Source organism: Pygocentrus nattereri, chromosome 5 (assembly GCF_015220715.1).
Source record: "Pygocentrus nattereri isolate fPygNat1 chromosome 5, fPygNat1.pri, whole genome shotgun sequence".
In the NCBI taxonomy this organism is placed as follows: Eukaryota; Metazoa; Chordata; class Actinopteri; order Characiformes; family Serrasalmidae; genus Pygocentrus; species Pygocentrus nattereri.
Genome location: NC_051215.1, coordinates 36,913,990 through 36,935,401, shown reverse-complemented (window position 1 = coordinate 36,935,401; position 21,412 = coordinate 36,913,990). Strand labels below are relative to the sequence as shown.

Here is a 21,412-nt window from a genome sequence, read left to right as displayed (position 1 = left end):
AATTTAATAAGATTTGGGACTGTGTAAATTACATCAAAGACTGAATCTCATGCAAATTCCTTCTACTCAGACAAAACAGAGGTTCTTCTGCTAGCAGTCTAAATGCTGCTAGAAACAAATTGTCTAATTTAATGCTTAAACTTAGCAGCTTGAGTTGCATCAGGTACATTGTGGGAAAAAAAAAACCTTGGTGTCACAATCTATGCTGATTTGTCTTTTGATGCATGTATAAGCAATATTACTAGCATGGCTTTCCTTCATATTCGCAATATTGCCAAATTAAGAAATGCACTGTCTCTACAGGATGCAGAAAAGCAAGTTCAAGCCTTTATTGTCTAAAGGTTGGATTATTGTATTTCCCTGCTGTCTGGATGTTCCAGCAAAAGTTTTAACAAGTTTCAGTTAGTCCATAATGTTGCAGCCAGAGTCCTCCCAAGAATGAGAACGTTTTGACTATATGAGCCCAGTTTTATCAAACCTACACTAGTTGCCAGTTAAATTCCGGATTGAGTATAAAATTCTTTTACTGACATATAAAGCTCTAAGCAGCCTCACTCTTCAGTACCTGAGTGAATCTATCTCTTATTATGAACTACTACACCTACTTAGGTCATAAGGTGCTGGCCCACTATTAGTACCTAGTCTCTGTTGCACTCTGTTAACACTGTACATTGTAATCAGTCACTCGTACCAGAACTTTCCCTCACTGACCGCTGTCCATCCTGTGCAACCTGATGCTGTTGCTTCATCTGCCTTGATTGGGTGCCTCCTACTCATCACTTTCTGGTCCAATTTTTTCATGGTGGAGCTTCCTGCCGTACAATGCTGTCCAAATCCACCTGCATGCCACCCTCTGCAGTCCTGCTGCATGCACAGACTCAAACTATTAAATCACAGACATTGCATCACTTTCTTCATCTATAGACACATCTTCTGTCAATAATAAACTCCTCTCTTAGCCTTGGCTATATACCAAAAAGTCTAGCAGCAGTTAAGCCTCTGATTAAGAAATCTGATATTCCCATAGATCAGATTTGCTTGTTACTTTGACAAGCCTCTAACAATAGTAATTAGTAATCATTGCTTGATCTAAATACTTCTGTCTAATGGCAGGCTGATTTTTCTTCCCTTTTCTATTTTTAATATTTTATACTAAGGGTAAAACCTTATTCTCTGTTCATTTCGCTCTTGGGTTATTGTTTTGCTATCCAGTGTTGGCCAGAGGAGGATGGGTTCCCCTTTTGAGTCTTGGTTCCTCTCCAGGTTTCTTCTTCTCAGTCTTGGGGAATTTTTCTTTGCCATTGTCGCCATTGGCTTGCTCATGGGGGCTCGGACCCAGATTTTTCTGTAGACCTGCTTAGTGACAACACCTGTTGTAAAATGTGCTGTATAAATAAATTTTGACTCCATTTTTTAGGCAGCAGGGCCATTTATTGCCAAAAGCAGTATAGGAAGGGCAAGCGAGCCACCACAGAGCTAAATGAGTATCTCTCTTTGAAGAAATAAAACCCAGAACAACAAAACAAGGTTTCCCAACACAATGACATGACTGGGGTGGGTGTGGGGCTTCCTGAAAAGGATGTTGCTCAGGGCTCCCGAATTGTCACAAACAAATATACACAAACACCCTGGGCAGTATTTGATATCATTACATAACTGCTGATATTACAAAGTTTTCTCTTTCAAAAAGCACAAAAGCTGTTTTATGGGCCTAAGACTGTTGTACTATAACTGGACCATGTGCTTCTCCGACAGGCTTCCTTCACTATTTCTATTGATCTTTCATGTACACTACTTGCAATGAAACTCAATTAAACTAATGCCTCCTTTCCCTTAGTTTTCATTTCCGGAGTAGTCCCAGTCTGCACATTCGTTTTGCCTGTGCGTGGCGCAGGACGCGTTTCATGTCTGGCGTTATAAAACAGTCCATGGCGTTTTGATTGACAGCTCGCGTGTCGAATCGGAGAGCCGGAGCCTGCTGGGCGTGTTCTCTTTCTTCCCGCGGCCTGGACGTCCTGTCATCCCTCTCTGCGCGCTTCCCCACGCCACCCGGGACGGACAGAGCGTGTGTGTGGTGTAAACATCTGGGCGGTAGCTAATGGAAGGCCTCGGATGCTGTTAGAAATACCCCAGTAAACGCTCCGCTGACCAGAGGACTGTGTGTCTGGTTGCTAATGGAAGCGGATGGTTTTGTGCGCAGGCGGCGGATGAGCGCGGAGACGCCGGGTGGAGAGGCCGCTGTGGCCGGCGCTTCCGCGGGAGCAGAGATCCGGTGGCTCGGCAGCAGGTTCTGGGGTGTTTCGGAGGGTATCGTTGGTACTCTTTCACCGCGAATTGGAGGAGAGGCTGAGGTCACCACAGTGCAGCTCTACGGTCCCCTAGAAGTGTCAGAGATAGCCGAGCCGGACTATGAAGAACTGCCACAGGGCGCTTCGACCAGTACGTACATGTTAGCCGGGGCCGTGGCTGGCATCATGGAGCACTGCCTCATGTACCCCATCGACTGTGTGAAGGTAGGCTAACAAATTAGCATTGATCGTTCGAACCATTTCACCGTTTTTCACGGCCAGGTTCAGCAGACAGGCAGTGTCTTAGCTTACCTAGCAAGCTGTCTCCAACAGGTAGGCCAGCAAGCTGAAAGTGCAGACTCCTCCACTTTGGGTTCGCAAGTTTTCAGCTGACAAGGTCGAATCTGGCCTGTGAGCTAGCTGGCTAACAAGCTAGCTTTACTAGTCAAAACTGTTCTCGAGTTGGTACTTAACGTTACTGTTTAATATTTATCGCTTATCACCTGCTATTCTTGCTATTTACTTGAAAATAAAGTTTAGTTGTGCCTGGTAATCGTCACAACACCCGAACAAAATTCTGTTGTTATCCTAAACTACAGTAACGTTATAGCTGAAGTTTACGCGCACCCAGTGTTGTGCTTCTCACTGACTTATTCGCCCCTTCTTTTGGGTAAGCTTCGTTTGTTGCCTCGGGTGATCATATTTGCTCACTGTAGCTGATCTGATTAACCTCGTACGTTGAACTTGCAGAGACGCATTAATTACGCATCCCTCCGCCTTCCCTCTGTGGTGCTAGCCTCCTCGCTGTTGGCTAACAACTTTATAGAGAGCCTCGTGCACTCGTGTAGGCAGTTATACAGCGTTACTACGGCCTATTGAAAATATTATTACTGCTACTTTAATTGCCAGTTTTACTTTGATGGCCGCGTTAGCAACACGCTACGCGCCATACGGGCTAACACGCAAGGTCACACGTGAGAGACCCAACCCACCAGGCTGTGCTGCAGCTAATCACATGCGCCCGTTCTGCAGGCGGGATCATCAAGTGTGCGGATTATCACAGCACTGAATATTCATTCTTTTCCGTTAGATAGTCAAAGAATCACTGATTGACAGAGAAACTGTGCTTAACTCACATGCAGGCCTACATCACAAACGCTGTGGAAATCACACACTGATGCAATGTGAAGCTCATGGTTGTGTCGTCAATAACTTAAGTCGTGCTTTCCATCGTGACAGTCAGTCAAATTGTGAAATGGTGTTACTGAACACTAACATTTCACAAAGTCCTTTACGTATGCAGAATGACGTATTGTTCTATTCCAGTTGAGATCTGTTACTACCTGTCTATAAAAAGTGGAGGACTGAGCTTATTTCTGAGGGGCAGAAGAGGCCAACTGAGAGGAGCAGTTCAGCTGGTCTTGTCAGAATGACTTGAAGAGTTCCTTCAGGACCAAGCACTTTTTATTTCATGTCATTCACAGCTGTGGATCTCACATTGTTGACAAGGTGTAGCTCTGAAAAGTCCTCATTAGACTTTTCTGTGTAGATTTGTGATACAATTACTTATTTAAAAAGATCATTTGTTTCTCTCTCTCTCTCTCTCTCTGCAATGCCAAGGCCAGTAAGCATTTCATGAAGTTTGGAAAAAATATCATTTTTGAGGCATGGTTAGAATGGTTCGGTGTGTAATTATACTATATATTTTTTAAATTTATTTGAAAGAAAATGTAAGTAGAAACTCAAGTTTAAGGACAAAGGTTTCTATGTAAGTAGATGCCTGTTTAGTTTAAAATTAGTCAAAGTCAGGTGGCATAACCAACCCTAGCTGAAATAGGCAATAAAAGCTCTGATAACACTAATTATATTATATACCTAGATATAAATGCAAATATAACAATGCACATCATGTCCTTTTTAATAAGATGAAAGTACCTGATGAAGGTTCTAGGAGTATGCTTATAAATCAAGGCATCCCTTGGTCTTAATAATAATAAACATGCATACATCAATTTTGTCAAATTCCAGCAGCTCAAGTGCTAACCATGTCACATCAAGTCTTCATCAGTGTGGTGTTTTTTTTTGTTTTTTTTCCCCCCACTCTCCAAATACAAGTTATAAGTGCTTTTAGCTTTATAATCTCGGCTACAATAATGTACCTCTTTGAAACTGCATATAAAGAAGTACTATTTTCTGTAAAATAAAAAAAAACACTTTTGTAAACTGACATTTATATGACATAGGATATCAGAACATGTTACTGGTTTAAATTATGTTCCTATCACTGTGTGTACGTCATTCATTGAAATGACGGGGGCTGATTAATTTCAGCATGTGGGTTCATTCTTTATCAGCCTTGAAGAAGAGAAGCAGCATTGCCTGGTATGTCCGTTTTTGGAAGACTTGATCTCTGTGCTCGGCAAATCTCGGATAATCAGCGGTGGTTGGGACACCACCGTTACAGAGAGAGGACAAGACAAACATATGTGGAAGGGTGTTCTGTTTGTAGTCCAGTCAAAGGTTATCATTCTGTGCTCTGCGTTCTCCAGGCACTCACTTTAACACCCATTTCGTTGTTATTTTTACATGTTATCCTACTGGGAACTGTAGGTATGCACGTATTCATGCTGAACAAATAGGAAGAACTGTTAAGTGGATTTACAATATCTGTCACTAATTTCAGAAAGCATGTTGTGTGCTTCAGCTTTGCTGGAGATCTTTGTGGTTTTATAACTCCCTTATTTTCATTAATCTGTTGGGTTCTGTGGTTTGAGGTAATGTTTTGTATCTGCAGTCCTGGAAGTCTGACTGCTTTGCACAGTTTTGTGGTTTCCCATCTCTTACAACACTTGACTGATATCATAAGGAAATTTTTAAGCTGTTCATTAGCTAAATCAGGGGTTTTTGTACTGGGAGAGCCTGGAAATGTGATCCTGAGTTGAGGAATATTGGTTAGACGAAAAACTGAGATTTTAGTATGAAAGTGGCATATTTGCAGATACACTTTTGCAGATTCTTTTTCTTTCTTTCTAAAGATTCTGGTAAAATCAGGTAAGTCTTTCTTGTTTTAGTTTTGATTTCCTCATGTATCTGACTTGTGGAACTTCCCTCAAAAACTTAGTCATTACAGTGAATTCTGTTGCATCATGCCTAGGCTTTAGGCCATAAAGAGTGAGGTTGTGTCCTTACAGGGTAGACATCTGTTCACAGTAACCTAGGGCCTGAAAGGTATGCCTTGACCAGCAACATGATGTAACATAAAGCTATATTAACAGTAAGACACAATGCTTTATACTGCTATATACTTGTTAGCATAAAAACACTATGTATTATTTATGTGAAATGTTTTTGCAGTCATTGTAAACTGGCCTGCTCTGTAAGCATTACAGAAAAGCACTTTGTCAGTCAAAGAGCTTAAATCCAATCTTTTAAAATATAAGTTTAAACTAACAGTAGTCAGTATTTAAAATTGATGCGTGTATCTGGTGTAATTTCACTGAGTGATGCAGTTTGGTTGAAGAAGATTCTTCAATGACTAGTAAACATTTAGGAAGCAACAGCAGTGTATCTCAATGCTACCACACTGTGGATGAGCAGCACCGTGCAACACTGCTTTTTGGACGAAGCATAGCTGTCTTCAGTTTCTGCACTAACAGCAAAATACTAAGTGGTGCAGAGACACTGAACAGGGCTCAAAGTTGCTGAACGTTGGAGGCAGAGGTTTTGTTGTGCGCACCTTCATTAAAAACAAGGATTTTAGATTTTTGGACAATGTCTGTTATCTGTGCAACACATCCTGCGTGTAGTTTATAAGTTCATGTGTAGTAAGATTTAAGGTTTACGCATGATTTGTCTGAAGTCTGTGGTCCCATTCTTTAAAAATATGGGTTGTATTATGATTTGATCATGTTCTGTCTTGAACAAATTGTTTTATTGGTGCATTTTAAAGCTTAATGTAGATGTCCTCTGTTTACTCAAGTAATCAAGATTGTAGCACCTCTCTGTTTTTCAGTATAAGTGCAGTCCAACTGTATATTACCAATAGTGCTACTTATTTTCTTTGTTCTTTTCACATCTTATTTTGATAATTATATTTTTTTGTTGTCTTGCAGACCCGCATGCAGAGCTTGCAACCCGAACCAGCTGCCCGCTACCGCAATGTGATGGACGCTCTTTGGCGCATCGTGAGAACTGAGGGTATCTGGAGGCCTATCAGAGGCCTGAATGCTACGGCTCTCGGGGCAGGGCCAGCTCACGCACTCTACTTTGCCTGCTACGAGAAGCTAAAAAAGACCCTCAGTGATGTCATCCACCCAGGAGCCAACAGTCACTTGGCGAATGGTACACCTCACCCCCACACCCACCTTGGACCAAAAGCCATAGAACCCTAGCTTGGTGGTTTGACATAACCAGGATAAACAGCATAGTTTGACATAACCATGAATAAATATGTATTTCAGGAAGTCTCCATGCCAATGGCAGTAAAATGGTGCGGCAGCTCTGCTCTGGATTCCTGAGTAGTTAATAGCTAAAGGCTGATTGGAGTGTGGATTTGAGTGTGGATTGGTGGTCAGGCTGAATGCCAGCTCTGTGAGCAGCAGCATGGCTAGTGGCTCAGCTGACCTCTTTAGTGTGATTCAATAGAAATAGAATTCTGCTGATGGGGCCAAAGCCTAGAATAACCCAGAGTGCCGCTGTCCTAAATCGTGACACTGTCTGTAAAGGTGAGAAAATCCACCATGGTTCCTTTTATTTAAAAGGTTTAGACTGTCTTTTTGTTCACAAAAATGAAGATCTGTTATCCATATTTACAGTCAAATGCTGCACAAGCTATTGATTCTTTCTCTTTTTTTGCGAATGGTGCAGTTACATTTCTACAGTGCTTTCAGTTCCAAATTTCAACAAATTCCAAAGAGAAAATATTTAATTTAGTTAAAAATACACTTATCATTAGTGTCATTGCTGTCAAGTGTCACTCTTTCCCCTGTGGTCATTTCCATGATCTAAACCTTCACTTTGAAAGAAGCCACTCTTTATCCAGTATCATCATTATGATCAGGCTGATTTCACATATGCATGAATTCAAGAAACCTTCCCTAACCCACATGATGCTCCAGGTTTGTTTGTGTCAGACCTATGACAAACAGTCATGTTTGAACAGTTTCACTGACTTCATGCTTAGTTTTTGTTCAGCAAATCCACTTTTGGCTTTGAAGAGGATCAAGGCTGCATCAGTGTTTGTTTTAAATTTAAACATATTTAGAGGATTAGTTGGTCAGCTATCTGCTCACAGCTTTGGGTCTATAGTGCTTTTGGAGAAACTTTCACCAGATTAGTTTTCTAACTTATGCTCTTTAACCACAATGATTTAGAATATGGGCATAGTGGAGTTGGGCAATATGTCTAAATGGTCTGGTGTGTCTGTGTGTGTATGCATGCATATGGTAGTGTATCGCATTAAGCTTGTAATTGATGTCTGTCCACAGCGACAGTCATTTATATTTATATATATATATATATATATATATATATATATATATATATATATATATATATATATATATATATATATATAAAATTAAAAAAAAAAACAAAAAAACAACAAGTGGCACATTTAAACTCTGGGAGCTGCATAATCTGGTTAACACAGTGGAACTGATGGTTGGTGTTGCTTTGCCTATTCTCTTTTCTCTCTCTTTCTACTTAGGTAAGGCGGAGAGCGGTAAGTAGCCACTGGAATGCTCTTCGGCTAGTTTTCTTGCAGTGTCCTAGGGGAAGGTCATTGATAATTTCAAAGAGAACCTCATTCAGTGCTTCTTCCTCCTGTTTCCTTTTGTCCCTGCTTATTGCCCTATTTCTTTGTTAAAACCTCTTGTAGATTTATACATTCTCGGTATATTTTGACTTGGAGAATGTTACTCAAAGTTTACTTTTCAAGTGATTTAGAATAAAGCCGTGTTGCTTGCGTCATTTAACAGGGAAAATGAAGCAACTTTCTGGGAAGCCTCTGTTGTGGTCACCCGGTGACTAAATGAGAATGAACGAGAACAAAAGTTTCTTTCTGTCCAATGCTCCATTCGCATTCCATACAACACACTCAGCAAATCCTTAATCTCTCTCATGATCAGCTGAAGCTATTGGTGGCTGGCTTTGTCAGTAGTCACCAGGGACTTGTTTGGTCAAAGTTTATTACGCTTAAGGGCCTTGGTCCACATCCATCTGAGGGAGTCTTAATGTGGTTGTGTATTGTGTCTTTGCGCTGTTTGCCAGCTATTTCTTGGTACTCACTATTAAGTATTTATTTTTGCAGGAGCTGCAGGATGCGTGGCCACTCTGCTTCACGATGCTGTAATGAACCCAGCTGAAGGTACACATAACTCACTGCTCTAAATTCTCAAACACTCAGATTAACCATGTGATGAACATTTGCAGTACAGTTGGTTTCTAGAACATTTGTCTAATTTGATTTCAAGGTGAGATTAGTCTGCACTCCACACCAATAGGTGGCACCAAAGAGCTGTCTAAGGCATAGACTTATAAAAGACAGTCCTGTGGGAGAAGATTGACCTTGCTGTAACTAACAGCTGCACTATGCTTAGATACTGCTCCCGTTTACAAAGCCTCGAAGTGACCTGAGGCTGGCAGCAGGCTCAATCATTTGTTGCTAAGATAGTGTTTTGGCATTGCTTCAATCCAGGCTTACATGTGCAGGTGGCAGACTGAGGGCCACTGTAGACACCTGCTTGGCTGCCTTGAATCATGTGTGCAGCTTTGGCTCTTCAGTTCCCCATAGACTGCCTGGACTTTTGTGCTGAAAAGGCGTTTTATTTGATCTGGTCAGGTCCGGATGGAACATGCCACACTGTCCCTAATGAGTCCAAACATTTCTCCTTTGATGGCCTTACTGTATTTCAGCTGTGACCTCTATGTTTTGACTGGATGTTTCTATCACTTCCTTAATGGCCCTCCCCTTTTTCTCTTTCCCCATATTTCCATTTTGCTGGCTATGGCCCTTGGCGTGCTCGTGTGTCTTGCACCCTCCAGTGGTGAAGCAGAGGATGCAGATGTATAACTCGCCCTACCGTGGCGTGTTGGACTGTGTACGCTGTGTTTGGCAGCGGGAGGGTGCAGGGGCATTCTATCGCAGCTACACCACGCAGCTCACCATGAACGTGCCATTTCAAGCACTGCACTTCATCACATATGAATATCTGCAGGAGCTGCTGAACCCCCACAGACACTACAACCCCTCCTCGCACATGGTGTCCGGAGCCCTTGCCGGCGCCATCGCTGCTGCTGCCACCACTCCACTGGACGTTTGCAAGACACTGCTGAACACCCAGGAGTCTCTGACCCTGCACTCGGTCAGCCAGAGCGGAGGACACATCTCAGGCTTGGCCCATGCCTTCAGGACAGTGTACAGGCTGGGCGGCCTGCCAGCTTATTTCAAAGGAGTGCAAGCGCGGGTCATCTACCAGATGCCCTCCACTGCTATCAGCTGGTCTGTCTACGAGTTCTTCAAGTATGTCATCACCAAGCACCAGCATGAACGGCGGAGGAGCCAGAAGGATGGAGAGAAGTAGCCGCTCTCACGCTAGTCCACTGAGCCTTCTCTCTCTCAGCAGCTGCCCTGGCCTTGCCTCACTCACTCACTCACTCACTCTCTGTCTGTCTCCCTCTCTCTTGTGCTCTCTCACTCCCTTCTACATTCTCCAGCTCACTGTTCTGTCAACCAGAGTCACGCTGCAGAGGGACTGACCGGCTGGACAAAAGATGAAATGATACGCACATAGAGAATCCTCTCACTTGTTTCTGTTTACCTCCTATAAGAGCAATTTAATACAACTTAGGGCTCCTCGTCTGATTCAGAAAAAAGACACATGATGCACTATGCTGCAGTCTAGTCAAGAACAGGGTTGTCTGGAAGGCGTATTGCACTTGCACATCAAGCAACCCAAATGTGATTACTTCTGGTGCCACCAGAGGGCATCAGAAGCCTCTTCTTTGAGTAGAAAGATGCTAATGAGCAGGAGGTCTTTTCAATTCAGGCTGTAGTATAGAACTCCTAAGCTGGAAAATTTAGCCTTCACAGCTTAGTGTTTTCAAAAGCTACACTAAACCACACATAGAAAAGATGTTTTCTTCTATTACCGTATATATCTTTGAGGATTCATTATAACTGAAGCTGAGGTTTTAACCAAAATTAAAGCATTTTTGAAAGCAAGCCTTGAATGAACGATCAAAGATAGAAAGGATATACGTTAGATATATATTTTTGTAGAATTCGTTGGAAATGTTTTCTTTACTGCAGAGGAATTAAATCACTATATTTGATCCAAAGGCTGCTTGGTCAGAATTTCAGGATCCACAGATAGCGGTCATCAGCACTGAAATCCCCTAGGCACTATAGAGTTCAAAGATGAGGACAAAAGCAGCTAAAAGAAACCCCTTTCCTTTCTGATCTTCATTACTACACCATATGCGAGTAAGCCACATTCAAACCAATTACAATTTTTAGCAATTGGGTTATTCTTCTAAATATTATTTCTCAAACTTTTCCTCTTTGCACTGTTCTCACTGGTGGCCATTCAAAAGATGTAATTGCAGCTGATGTACCGTTACTGGAGTCAGGATGTCAATGGGAAGAGGTATTTAATAGGCTCTGTCAAATATCAGAGTTGGTTCTTGGCTCAAGTACTGTACGTCAAAATGGCCTCTCTGTTGCATGGCTTGACTGCACCTGAATGTTGGTAATTTATGGAATCAGTCCTACTCGCATCTATCTACCTTGTACCCATATTTCTCAGCTTCAAATAAAATAGCAGTGGGGTCACTACTGCCTGCATCCGCTGGAGTTGTTCTGGCTTTTTTTTTGTTCCTAAAAATCTCTTACTGATTTTATATATAACCCCAGCACTTTTCAGCAGTTTCTAACTATCTGAAACAAATATGTAATTAGTGGATTGAAGTACTTTATGGTTTCATTTCCCCTGCAGTGCTTGCTGCTGCTCCTCTCATGTTCCTGGTATGTGTAGTTCAAACTGTGGCAGCAACAGCTCTGAGTTGTTAGTTGAAAGGGAGCTCTGTTGGTGGTATGTCCAATGTTTGGTCTAAATCACAGGTGCACGCATGGCCTTTGACCATATATGTCCTAACTGGAGGCAAGGGTGTGTGTGCAGATTGGTGCTTTCGTGTTACCTGCTTCCTCAATCCTTTGGGGAGTCACCCACAGAAGGTGAAGGTTAAAGTTGGGAGAGAAAGGAGACGACAGATGAGGAGTGGTTGCTCCCTTGAGCCCGAGGCTCAACATAGACGAACGTGAACTTGACTGCCATGTCTGGGGGGGGGGCCTGCTGATTTGCCCAGGTGGGAGAAGAAACATGCTGACAGAGGGGATTATGGACTTCTCTTACACTGAAGTGATATTTTACAAGGTGGTTGTCCTCGTCAGTGATGAAGAAATCAAGTAAAAGTAAAGAGTATAACAGTGCCTCTGTATAACAAACATCAACCTGGAGTAGTTTTGGTCCATAGAGCATTTGTCTGGAGATTTTGCTTCACTTTTTCATTCAGTTGTTAGGCTTTTCTTAGGTCTGAGAAACAAGCCATAACCTGAGTAGGCAGAATGACAAGGTGTTGGTTTCCAGACGCTCATTTCCAAACACTTAGATGATTTGAATACTATTTTAACATGGAAATCAGGACGAAGCTTTACCCTTCAGATCCTTTAATGCTACATTAGACACATAAGGTCCAACGCAAGCTCTGCAGTGTGTTTTTTGCCTGTCACCTGAGGTTCCTCTAAACAAATGAGAAGATCAGCTCAGGGGACTCAGAGGACTCCTCACTGAGTAGATGTTACGTTTGTTCTTCCTTTCTTTTCACTCTTGTTTTCTATTGTGAATTAACACTGCATAACCCTTGCTTTTCAACTCTAAATCACATCTGTATAGTAGTGTTTGAATATAGTAGCCACTTTTTCCATGAACAGTGTAAACACAGAGCAGACAATGTGGTCATCCAGGATTAAATGTCTAGCAGGCTTTGCAGCTAGTGTCTTTTCAAACTCTCCTCTAGGCACAAGATGATTTTTTTTTGCCACCCGTCCAACTTTCTCACACACACACACACACACACACACACACACACACACACACACACACACACACACACACTCACGCACGCACGCATGTCAGCCAGACACCTGTTCAAACAGGGAGTGTTAATGAGGAGTCTTTGTGTGTCTGAGTGTGTGACTGTGTGTTTTGCCCCGCCCCGCTGTTCGTTTATCTCCGACCTCCCATCCGTGGCACGGGTGGCCAGCACGAGCTTGCCCACAATGCACGCTGATGAGCTTCCTCACAAGAGGCTGCACAGGATTATGTGGAGGTGTTTATAGTTCCTGAGTTAGAGTGTCTGGCCTCTTGCAGGGCTTTATGAGGAGCCAGTGAGGGGAAAGTAAGATATTAGTGGAGAATTAGGCGATGTTGGTTTTTCTCCAGAAGTTATGTCTGTGTTGATGTTTGATCAACTGACTCATATAGAGATTTGGTGAAGTTCCATAAGAGGGATGGAAAGTGTAAGTGTGTGTTTGTATGTGCGTGTTGCTTTAATCACTGAGCTGCTGACAGATGGCCTACTGTTTGCTTTTTCTTAGCACTTTAAGAAAGAGCCCTTATTGTTTAAGAGGATGAGTTTCTCAGTGAGCCTGCTTGTTTGGTTCCCTATCACTGTCATTCAGTGAATATAAATGTAGACCGATCTTGATTATGAGAACGTTTGACATATCCAAATATTTTAAGATTTGAAGACTTAGAGGTGAGAGTCGATTGTCACCTAGGCTGAATCTGCCAGATAGGCCCCACCAGGGCCGAATGTACTACTGTAGCTTACAACTGACATACTGACCTGAATTGACAGCTGCTTTCTTTGGCCTCCGGTTCAAAACACAAGCTATGTCCAAAACTATGCCCTGTTCACTATATAATGTGCTATTTTGGGCACTAGTTTTTCTAGTGGTGTATGAAAACATAATGTCATAAAAGTTCCACAGTTGTGGTTTTTGGTTTTGCATAAAAGAGTTCAACTGATTTTTTAAAATGTATGCATAATTCAGTTGTTAAGATGTAAATAAAGTAATGCAGAGTGATTTAATATGAAATGTGCTGTTCTGGTTTTGAATTGTTCATAGTGGTGGAGAAAGGAACCAGACGACTGAACTCTAAGACAATGCTTTATGGTACTTATTCTATAAGGTCTTGGCCAGATACATCTTTTTTTAAAACCATTAATGGCAAATAGTCCCCAGAAAAGTTTTTAGTGATTTGATTTCATTGTTACCACTGGTTCCAATCACCACCACTGTAACAATTTCTGAGTCGTTATAGTTTTCTGAAGTGCACCACACCTCAAACTTTTTAGAATTCAATCTTGATGGTTAAATTACTCAAGGAATTTGGCAAATTGGTGGATTTCCCCACTCTGATGTGACATTTTCCCATATTTAGAAAAGAAGGCAAGCAATCTGAGACTGAGAGTGTGCGGATATCTTTGAGGGACAGGCAGCTACTAACATTGTAAGAATGTTAATGTTCTTCCCTGATATTTTTGAAACAGCATGTTAGAATGTCATTAACAAGTTACACTGTGAGATACATATTTATTCCAATAAGGTTTTGACATTATGCATTTAGTGTGATGTTTTTGCATTTGAGAAATGAGATGTACTTGGACATGGCAGAAAGCTCAGGAACATTACACTAGTACACAAAACTGCAAATGTGAACTTTAGGACAGACCGCAGTGAATATATAGTGCACCACATAAGGTATTACATGACAAGGTATAACAGACATGAAATTCCCGCAATGCCTTGTTTTATACAGTACTGTACAAAAGTCATAGAACACCTTATGTTTAATTTCCAATCAAGATCGTTTTACTGTAGATACTCCTGAGGAGATTGGATACATGGTAATCCACTTGCATAAGAATGGATTTCCCAAACCTGGAGTTTTTTATTTGATGATTTATTAAAACATCAAAAGAGAAAAAGACCTAGTATTTATGGCATTTGGCAGACGCTCTTAGCCGCAGCGACTTTCAATTTTTTACATAGGTAGGCGAAGGTAGTGGTGTTACCCACTACACTACACCAACCATTATTCAATCAAAACTGTAACCAAGAAATAAACAGTACTTAAAGCCTTCATCTTTCAGAGATAAAATCTCCAATGAAGCTTCACTCTTCTACATGTAGAAAAAAAAATTAAGGTGTTTCTGTCCATCCTTCCATTGTGAGAAGACAACTGTGTAGCTATCAATATGCCTGTTGCTGGAAAAGCAAAATCAAACGAAGCTGCTGGTGTTCTCAGAACAATGAACTGACCACTCCAGAGGCCAGACCTCAACATCATTGAGTGTGATTGAGATTTTTTAGATGGTGAGAAGCAGAAAAAACCCAGAAAGGCTGAACTTTGGAGGTGTTGAGTGATTAACAAATCTAAATAAACTTGTGTATGAAAGTTTTTTCACTGTGTTCTCTATAACAGTTCTTTATATATAATATATGAATATAAATTCATATATATATATATATATATATATATATATATATATATATATATATATATATGTAAATAAATAAATTCATTATATATGATCCATGATTGGATATTGGATATTGGTACTTTATCTGTGATTGTATCTTTGTCATAACACATACTATTTTGAGGCAAGTGTTTTTTGGTGTTTGAACAATGCAATTGCATTAGATGCCATAATTTCTAGAAGACATCGGGCATGTCCTCAATGTACGTTTTTGCATTGCAATGTATTGTATCACAACGTATTGTTACACCTCTAGTAATGATCACAATACCCTACTGACATTTCTGGTGAGTTTAAGAACGGAAGTCCTCAGCTCACATGTTCACCTAGAGCTTAGCTCCATTCCTCTGCTCCAAAGGTCTTTAGAGATGGACTCTCCACTCTGATGCCGTGCTGCTAATGCTTGCATTTGTTCCTGTGCTGATCTCTGACCCCCTAATGTCCCCAGTTGTGACATGGAGACCACTTGACTGTGAACTTTGAGGTAGGGGGCTATGGTGAGCCACTCTTGCTCTCTTAGTAAATGCACACAGCCTTTGCTAATCTAAACTATTTAGTCTAGTTGGGGAATCCTCTCATCCCTATTGCTGTAGCAAAGAGCCAGCTGAGCTTGGTGGACTGGAGCCTTTCTAAGCAGCCTAGTGCATTATGGGTCTGAACCAGTACAATCAGAAATTGCAGGCGATCCACAGAAGCCTTATTTTACAGAAAGGATAACTATCATGTTTAGTAGAATTATGGGAAATGCTGGATATCAAAAACTTATTTTTTATTTCTTACTTTTAACATTGTTGCACTTAGTAGCAAAAACGATATTGAAATTTTTAAAATTATAATTTGTTTTTTAGTAATGGCATCTTGTGACGGTGTGGAAAAATCAGAGGAGGCGGCCGTTGTTTTTGACAGGCAGGCCTGCAGGCTGGAAGGAAGGCCTGGTGTTTACCCAAGGCTCCAGTGCGGATCTGCTCTGACACACACACCTCCGTTTGTTTTCATTCCCAGCAGCTGACACCTCTCCTAGCTTATCTCCTCTCCTAAATACACCTCTCTGTTCTAAAGAACACCTCTCACAAACTCTTTTCATTTTCTCTGAGATGAATGCCTTAAATCTATCCCAACAAAGCAGAATTTTCTGAATTAATATCCTATTTACGCAATAAAATTATCTATAATATATCTTTATATACAAATCCTACATTTTTCTTGCACTTTATTTTGTATGGTATGTTTCAATATTAACAGTGTTTATATATACCTCTTTTACCTCTTTCTTGACTTTGCTTGAATATAGTCAAATAAATATTCTTTCCCCATAAATCAGTTATCAGATAAACTAGAACACTGTTTGTTCTTATATATTACTGGATAGTTTGGCTTGTTTCAAGCAAATATTTGCCAATAGAGTGAGATGCTTTATAGTTAAAAAAAAATATAGAAATAAGCAAAATCTTGTAATTCAGGCTTTACATTAAAGATGCCTTCATGCACCGATTTCTAGAGGATATCAGGTGATGCCCAACCTCCTCTGAGACCTTCATCCTTAACCATAATGCTCTCCACTTCGTGAGTAAGCAATGTTGCTTCCAGCTAGTGTCCTCCCTATTAGGCTCCTTCTGCCTAAACTTACAGTCATCTCAAATTGAAATATATTAAAGATATTTCTTATATTTAAGAAAATTCTACTTGCCATGAGACTATTTTTGCAGTGAGTTGGCAATAGTATGCTGCTAGTTGGCTGTCAGTTGAGTTGGTAGTTGCCACCTCTCCACAAAGACAGCTGTGCCAAGAACAAACAGCCCAACTGCAGCTTTCATTAAAGCAATCATGTACAACTGCTACAATAAAAAAAGAAAGAAAGAAAGAAAAAAAATCACAAACATTGACCAATTTGCTCACCTACACAATCAAAAATCCAGTTTTGTAAATCACAGACATTTCTATCCAAAATATCCCACCATCATTACTGAAGGGAAAAAATGCAAAGTTTAACTGAGGGACCTCCAAAACAAGACACAATTGCATTTTATGGTTTGTAATTTGCAAATTGAGGAAAATTCAGTTTCCAGTCGTGAAATTACTCACTGCTAAATATTCCACAATAAACTGTCAGTCGTATTATAATGAAATGGAAGCAATTGGGAACGATAGCAACTCAGACACAAAGTGGTCGGCCACGTAAAATGACAGAGCGGGGTCAGCAGATGCTGAGGCACACAGTGCACAGAGGTTGCCAGCTTTCTGCAGAGTCAATCGCCACAGGCCTCCAAACTTCATGTGGCCTTCAGATTAGCTCAAGAACAGTGCATAGAGAGCTTCATGGAATGGGTTTCCGTGGCCAAGCAGCTGCACCCAAGCCTTACAACACCAGGCGCAAAGCAAAGTGTCGAATGCACCGCCACTGGACTCTAGAGCAGTTGAGACGTGTTTGTATGTGTGTGAAGGCAGACGACCAAATACTTTTGGCAATATAGAGTATTATGTGTATGCACTTTCGGGCGAGCATGCATTGTCTGTTCTTGTTTTCCAAATAAAGCTAGCTGAGTGGCCTTGAAGATACAGTACTGTTTGCTTCACACAGTCATTCAGAAACAGAGCAGAAACACAGAGATATATACAGGAGGATTTTCAGAGCTCAGTATTGTCTTTGTGTATGCATATGTGTATGTGTATGTATTTTGGCCACTTCTGGCAAGATGGAGAATCCTCCCTCTGAGAGCTTCTAAAGTTTGTATATGCCTTTTAATTTATAGGTGAATCAGATTGTCAAGAGTACTCACTAATAACAGTCTATATCTCAGAGTTTACAGTGTGCAGTTGAAGGAGTGGTCTGTCTCCATAAATGTCTACTCAACACCACACATCACTGTCAATGAGCCTCTTAACTCATCCACTTCAGTGCTGTACAGTAACTGTAAGGAACGCTAAGGTTTTGCTGAATGTGATGGGTGCGAAACTGTCTGCCCTTTGACAAGGCTTTCGATCACGTCTTGCTGCCCCTCTCAGAGAGCCAGCTTAGGGGAGACAGCATGGCGCCCTGCTCCCTGTGTGTACATTAAGAGCAGACGCTGTAGCTCCACTCCAGGAGGAGGCCCGTGCCGGACGGGGCGTTTTTGGCGGATCTGAATGCCCTGTTCTCTGCGCTTCTGGCCTGAGGAATCCCATTGTCTGGTTTTCTACTGAGTGCAGAGGAGCTCCCAGGACCGTCTTGTCTAAATAAGCAATGACAGAGTGGGCTCCCTACTGCATTAGGCACCCGGCTTCACTTATCTACTGCAGACTCAGCCTCAACACAAAACAGGGGCCAAAACATGGCCTAACTTCCAATGTCAAAAGCATGCAGAAACACCAGGACTCCCTTCAGGGCTGCTATCACTTTGCTAAATACTGTGATAATCACAAAATGGATTTGCAGTAGAGGTCCTGACATCTGAGAATACAGGACAAGAGAAATTAGCTTCAAGTGCAAACCCAACTGCCTTGTTACACCCTCCCCCATCACTCTCTTTTATAGATGTCTTGTAAAGTACTCTCTGTATGCACTACAATTATCTGTGTTTGGACAGATTCTGGGGTAATCTAGGTTATATAGTGCATTAAGTTAAACCCTAATGCAAATCCACACATCACTGACCAAACATTTATTAGTAAGTAACAAGCAAAAACTCCCCAGAAAGTAATGAAATCACCCATGTACAAACACAGTTACACACTCACACAGGCATATTGTCTGTCCCTATGTTGTGATGTGCTCATAGGCCCATGTTTAAGAAACTCCAGGCTCAAGGGGAGTTGATATGAAATGCTCCATTCTAGAGAAGATTATAATCAGAATTGTTCACAGTAGTGGTGAACCAGAACCAGATATCTGGAGCATTAAATGCCTCTAACAGCCATGTCTTAGGAAATGATTAGATATTACATTATGCATGTGTTGCTTAATGCCTGAGACATTGCTTTATGATCTTTTGTAATCCATTATTTGTGGAGAGATACATGCAAGGTGTTGTAAGGCAAAATATTCCTTAAAGAAAACACATTTTTCAGATGTACAATTATCAACTATCAACTAAAAACTGAAAAGATATGTAGGTTTGCTGGTCATTTTGGATAGTAAATAAAATGGTGACGTTTGCATTGTGATTGTGACCTCTGGTTCCTATCACCACCACTGTAAAGACATCTGAATTGGTAAGGTTGTCTACAATGCACCATTTCACATCAAACCACCTCTGTGGTTTTGACTTTGTTTACATTTCATCTATTAAATCGTGACAAAACCGTAAAAGAAATGGTGGACTTGCTTTATAACCCACATACTCTGCTATGGGGATGTGGTTGCATGTCTATCTTTATTCTTCCCTAAGTACTGTCTTTCAGATGATTTACTGTATCTGTGCTCTCTGTCTGTCTCTGTCCAGAAACCACTTACACAAGTCTATTATAGATTATCAACAACTTGGATCAAGTTGAGTCAACTCGGACAAACCTAAGGCAAGTTTGTGATTATTTAGGCATGCAGTGTGCATGTTGCTAATCTGGTGGTTGTAAGCTTCCATTACTTCTTAGCTACATTAGCCTGGTTGCTTCAGTGCAAAGCTAAAGAAGCACATTTCAGACACCAAACATGTCTTGGGTGCTTGATTGATGCTGGATAAGGGGTAAAGTTGTAGGTAAACCACTTTAATCAACACTGACTCAGTCATAAAGGATTGAATATGAAATTGAATCACAGTCCTTATCAGTCAGCAGCATCAATGTCCTACACAAACAAGATTAAAGAACTGACAGACTGATATGCTATGCAAGAAATGAAAAAACTAAGCTCTATTTGTCGAACACTTGATGTCTGAAGGCCTTTTGGCTAATATTAGATTAACTGTGTAGTGAAAGAAGGCAGTGAGCATGTAAAGCTTCAAGGTGAAACCAATGCTTTTTCTCACTGTGCTGATCCCACGCTCTCTGAGTGGAATGTGTCTGGATGGAGTAGCTGCGTGTAACCCACCTGCCCTGTTGCCTGCCTAGGAAAAACAGCACTGTCGGCATGGCTGTCACTGGCTGTTCTCTACTCTGGTTGGCTTTTTTGGCTCAACCTCTACATGATGGAACACTTTGCCCTTGACTTAGCTAACACTCTCTCAGTCATTGTAAGATGGGCTGGGCAGAGAAAGTGTTGGGGGAGTGAAATGTGGGGATTCAGCTTATCTCATGTAACATTTCTCATGTTTTTCTAAAAGACTTACTGACTGTACTACCTTGACCTACCTTACCTAAAATGTAATATGAATATTTAATATAGCTAAATAGGTTCAAGTAGATCACGCTTTTGATCATCTCATATTCCCATAACATCATAATCTGTAAGACGTGTTAACGAGATAATTAAGATGTGGCCATGACTTAGTAAAGTGTGGGAACAAGATCCTAATGCATGGCCATGACTTAGTATCCCTTGATCTAATTCCCACGCCTTACTAAGAAGTGGCCACACATTTGGATCTTGTTCCTACACGTTAATAAGGCGCGACCACACATTATTTTTTATGTCATCAGTGGGGCTCTGTATATTCATTTTGACACTGGCACAAATGTGCTTTTAGGGTCATGCTTGGAAAGGAAGTTGCAATCTGCAACATCACCGCTAGATGGCACAACATCTTACACAGTCCTTGATCAGTTCATTTAAAATTTGTGATAACGGTTAATAACGTTCATCTGGTGTAGCTAAAACCAATAATGAACTGTGTTGGAGTGTCAGAAACTGTCACAGGCCTACCATTTCTTTACAATTTGCACATAAAAATCTGATGAAGTCAAGTGGAAAACTCAAGCTTCTAGATGTTACACGAGTTTACAAGATATTCCATAAGTAAATAAATCTAAATTTGGCAGGGAATGTGAAAATATATATTTTTCAAATATAATATACTGCTACTATATTTATATAATATAAAAAGCAGGCTGTTTTCTCTGGTTTCTCCGTTTTGTTTGTTTGTGTGGTATCGTTAAACAAGCACCTGAGCCAAGTGGTATGAACTAGTTAACCATCTGGTATGTGCAACCTTCCAGTGGGCACTCATACGCACCATTATCTACAAATGCCCAAATGTCTTTGGATCCACATCACAATCTTCCGTGACAATCTTCAGATTGCCATGTTTGGACCTGTTTACTCTGTTCATGGATGAAGGACCAAGGTAAACTATGTCAAACTATGTAAAACGCCTTGTTAAATATGCATTATTTGTTAGACAGATAACCAAGCCAGTTTCTTGTTGAACTGCACTCATGAGCACAAGTTTAGCTAGCTAACCCACACAAGGTATCGCCCTTATGACTAACTGGCTGACTGTGTAGTAGGCACAAAAAGTAGTTAATTATTTGAGATATTAAATGTACGGGCAGGCACTTATTGGCAATTATTGTTTTTTTCACTGCCTCAGTTTAACATTTGGCCTCATTCTGATCATAACAACCTAAGGTAAATAGGGCCATCTCATCCATTGTGTTTTAGGGCT

At 41.0% G+C, this 21,412-nt stretch overlaps 1 protein-coding gene across 1 annotated transcript; it reads left to right on the top strand.

Moving 5' to 3' along the window:
- Positions 1-1,991: 1,991 nt before the first annotated feature.
- On the top strand, positions 1,992-11,138 carry slc25a28 (solute carrier family 25 member 28). Its single transcript, XM_017724322.2, has 4 exons — positions 1,992-2,513; positions 6,401-6,629; positions 8,599-8,655; positions 9,333-11,138. Exons 1-4 carry the CDS (start codon positions 2,175-2,177, stop codon positions 9,869-9,871), a joined length of 1,164 nt encoding a protein of 387 aa, XP_017579811.1. The 5' UTR covers positions 1,992-2,174; the 3' UTR covers positions 9,872-11,138.
- Positions 11,139-21,412: the final 10,274 nt, after the last annotated feature.

Bases quoted from the DNA above. Each gene is read 5' to 3' on its own strand.
- slc25a28 (XM_017724322.2), top strand. From the start codon at position 2,175: ATGGAAGCGGATGGTTTTGTGCGCAGGCGGCGGATGAGCGCGGAGACG. The intron at 6,630-8,598 runs GTACACCTCACC...TTATTTTTGCAG, and splicing joins CAACAGTCACTTGGCGAATG to GAGCTGCAGGATGCGTGGCC. The intron at 8,656-9,332 runs GTACACATAACT...TGCACCCTCCAG, and splicing joins TGTAATGAACCCAGCTGAAG to TGGTGAAGCAGAGGATGCAG.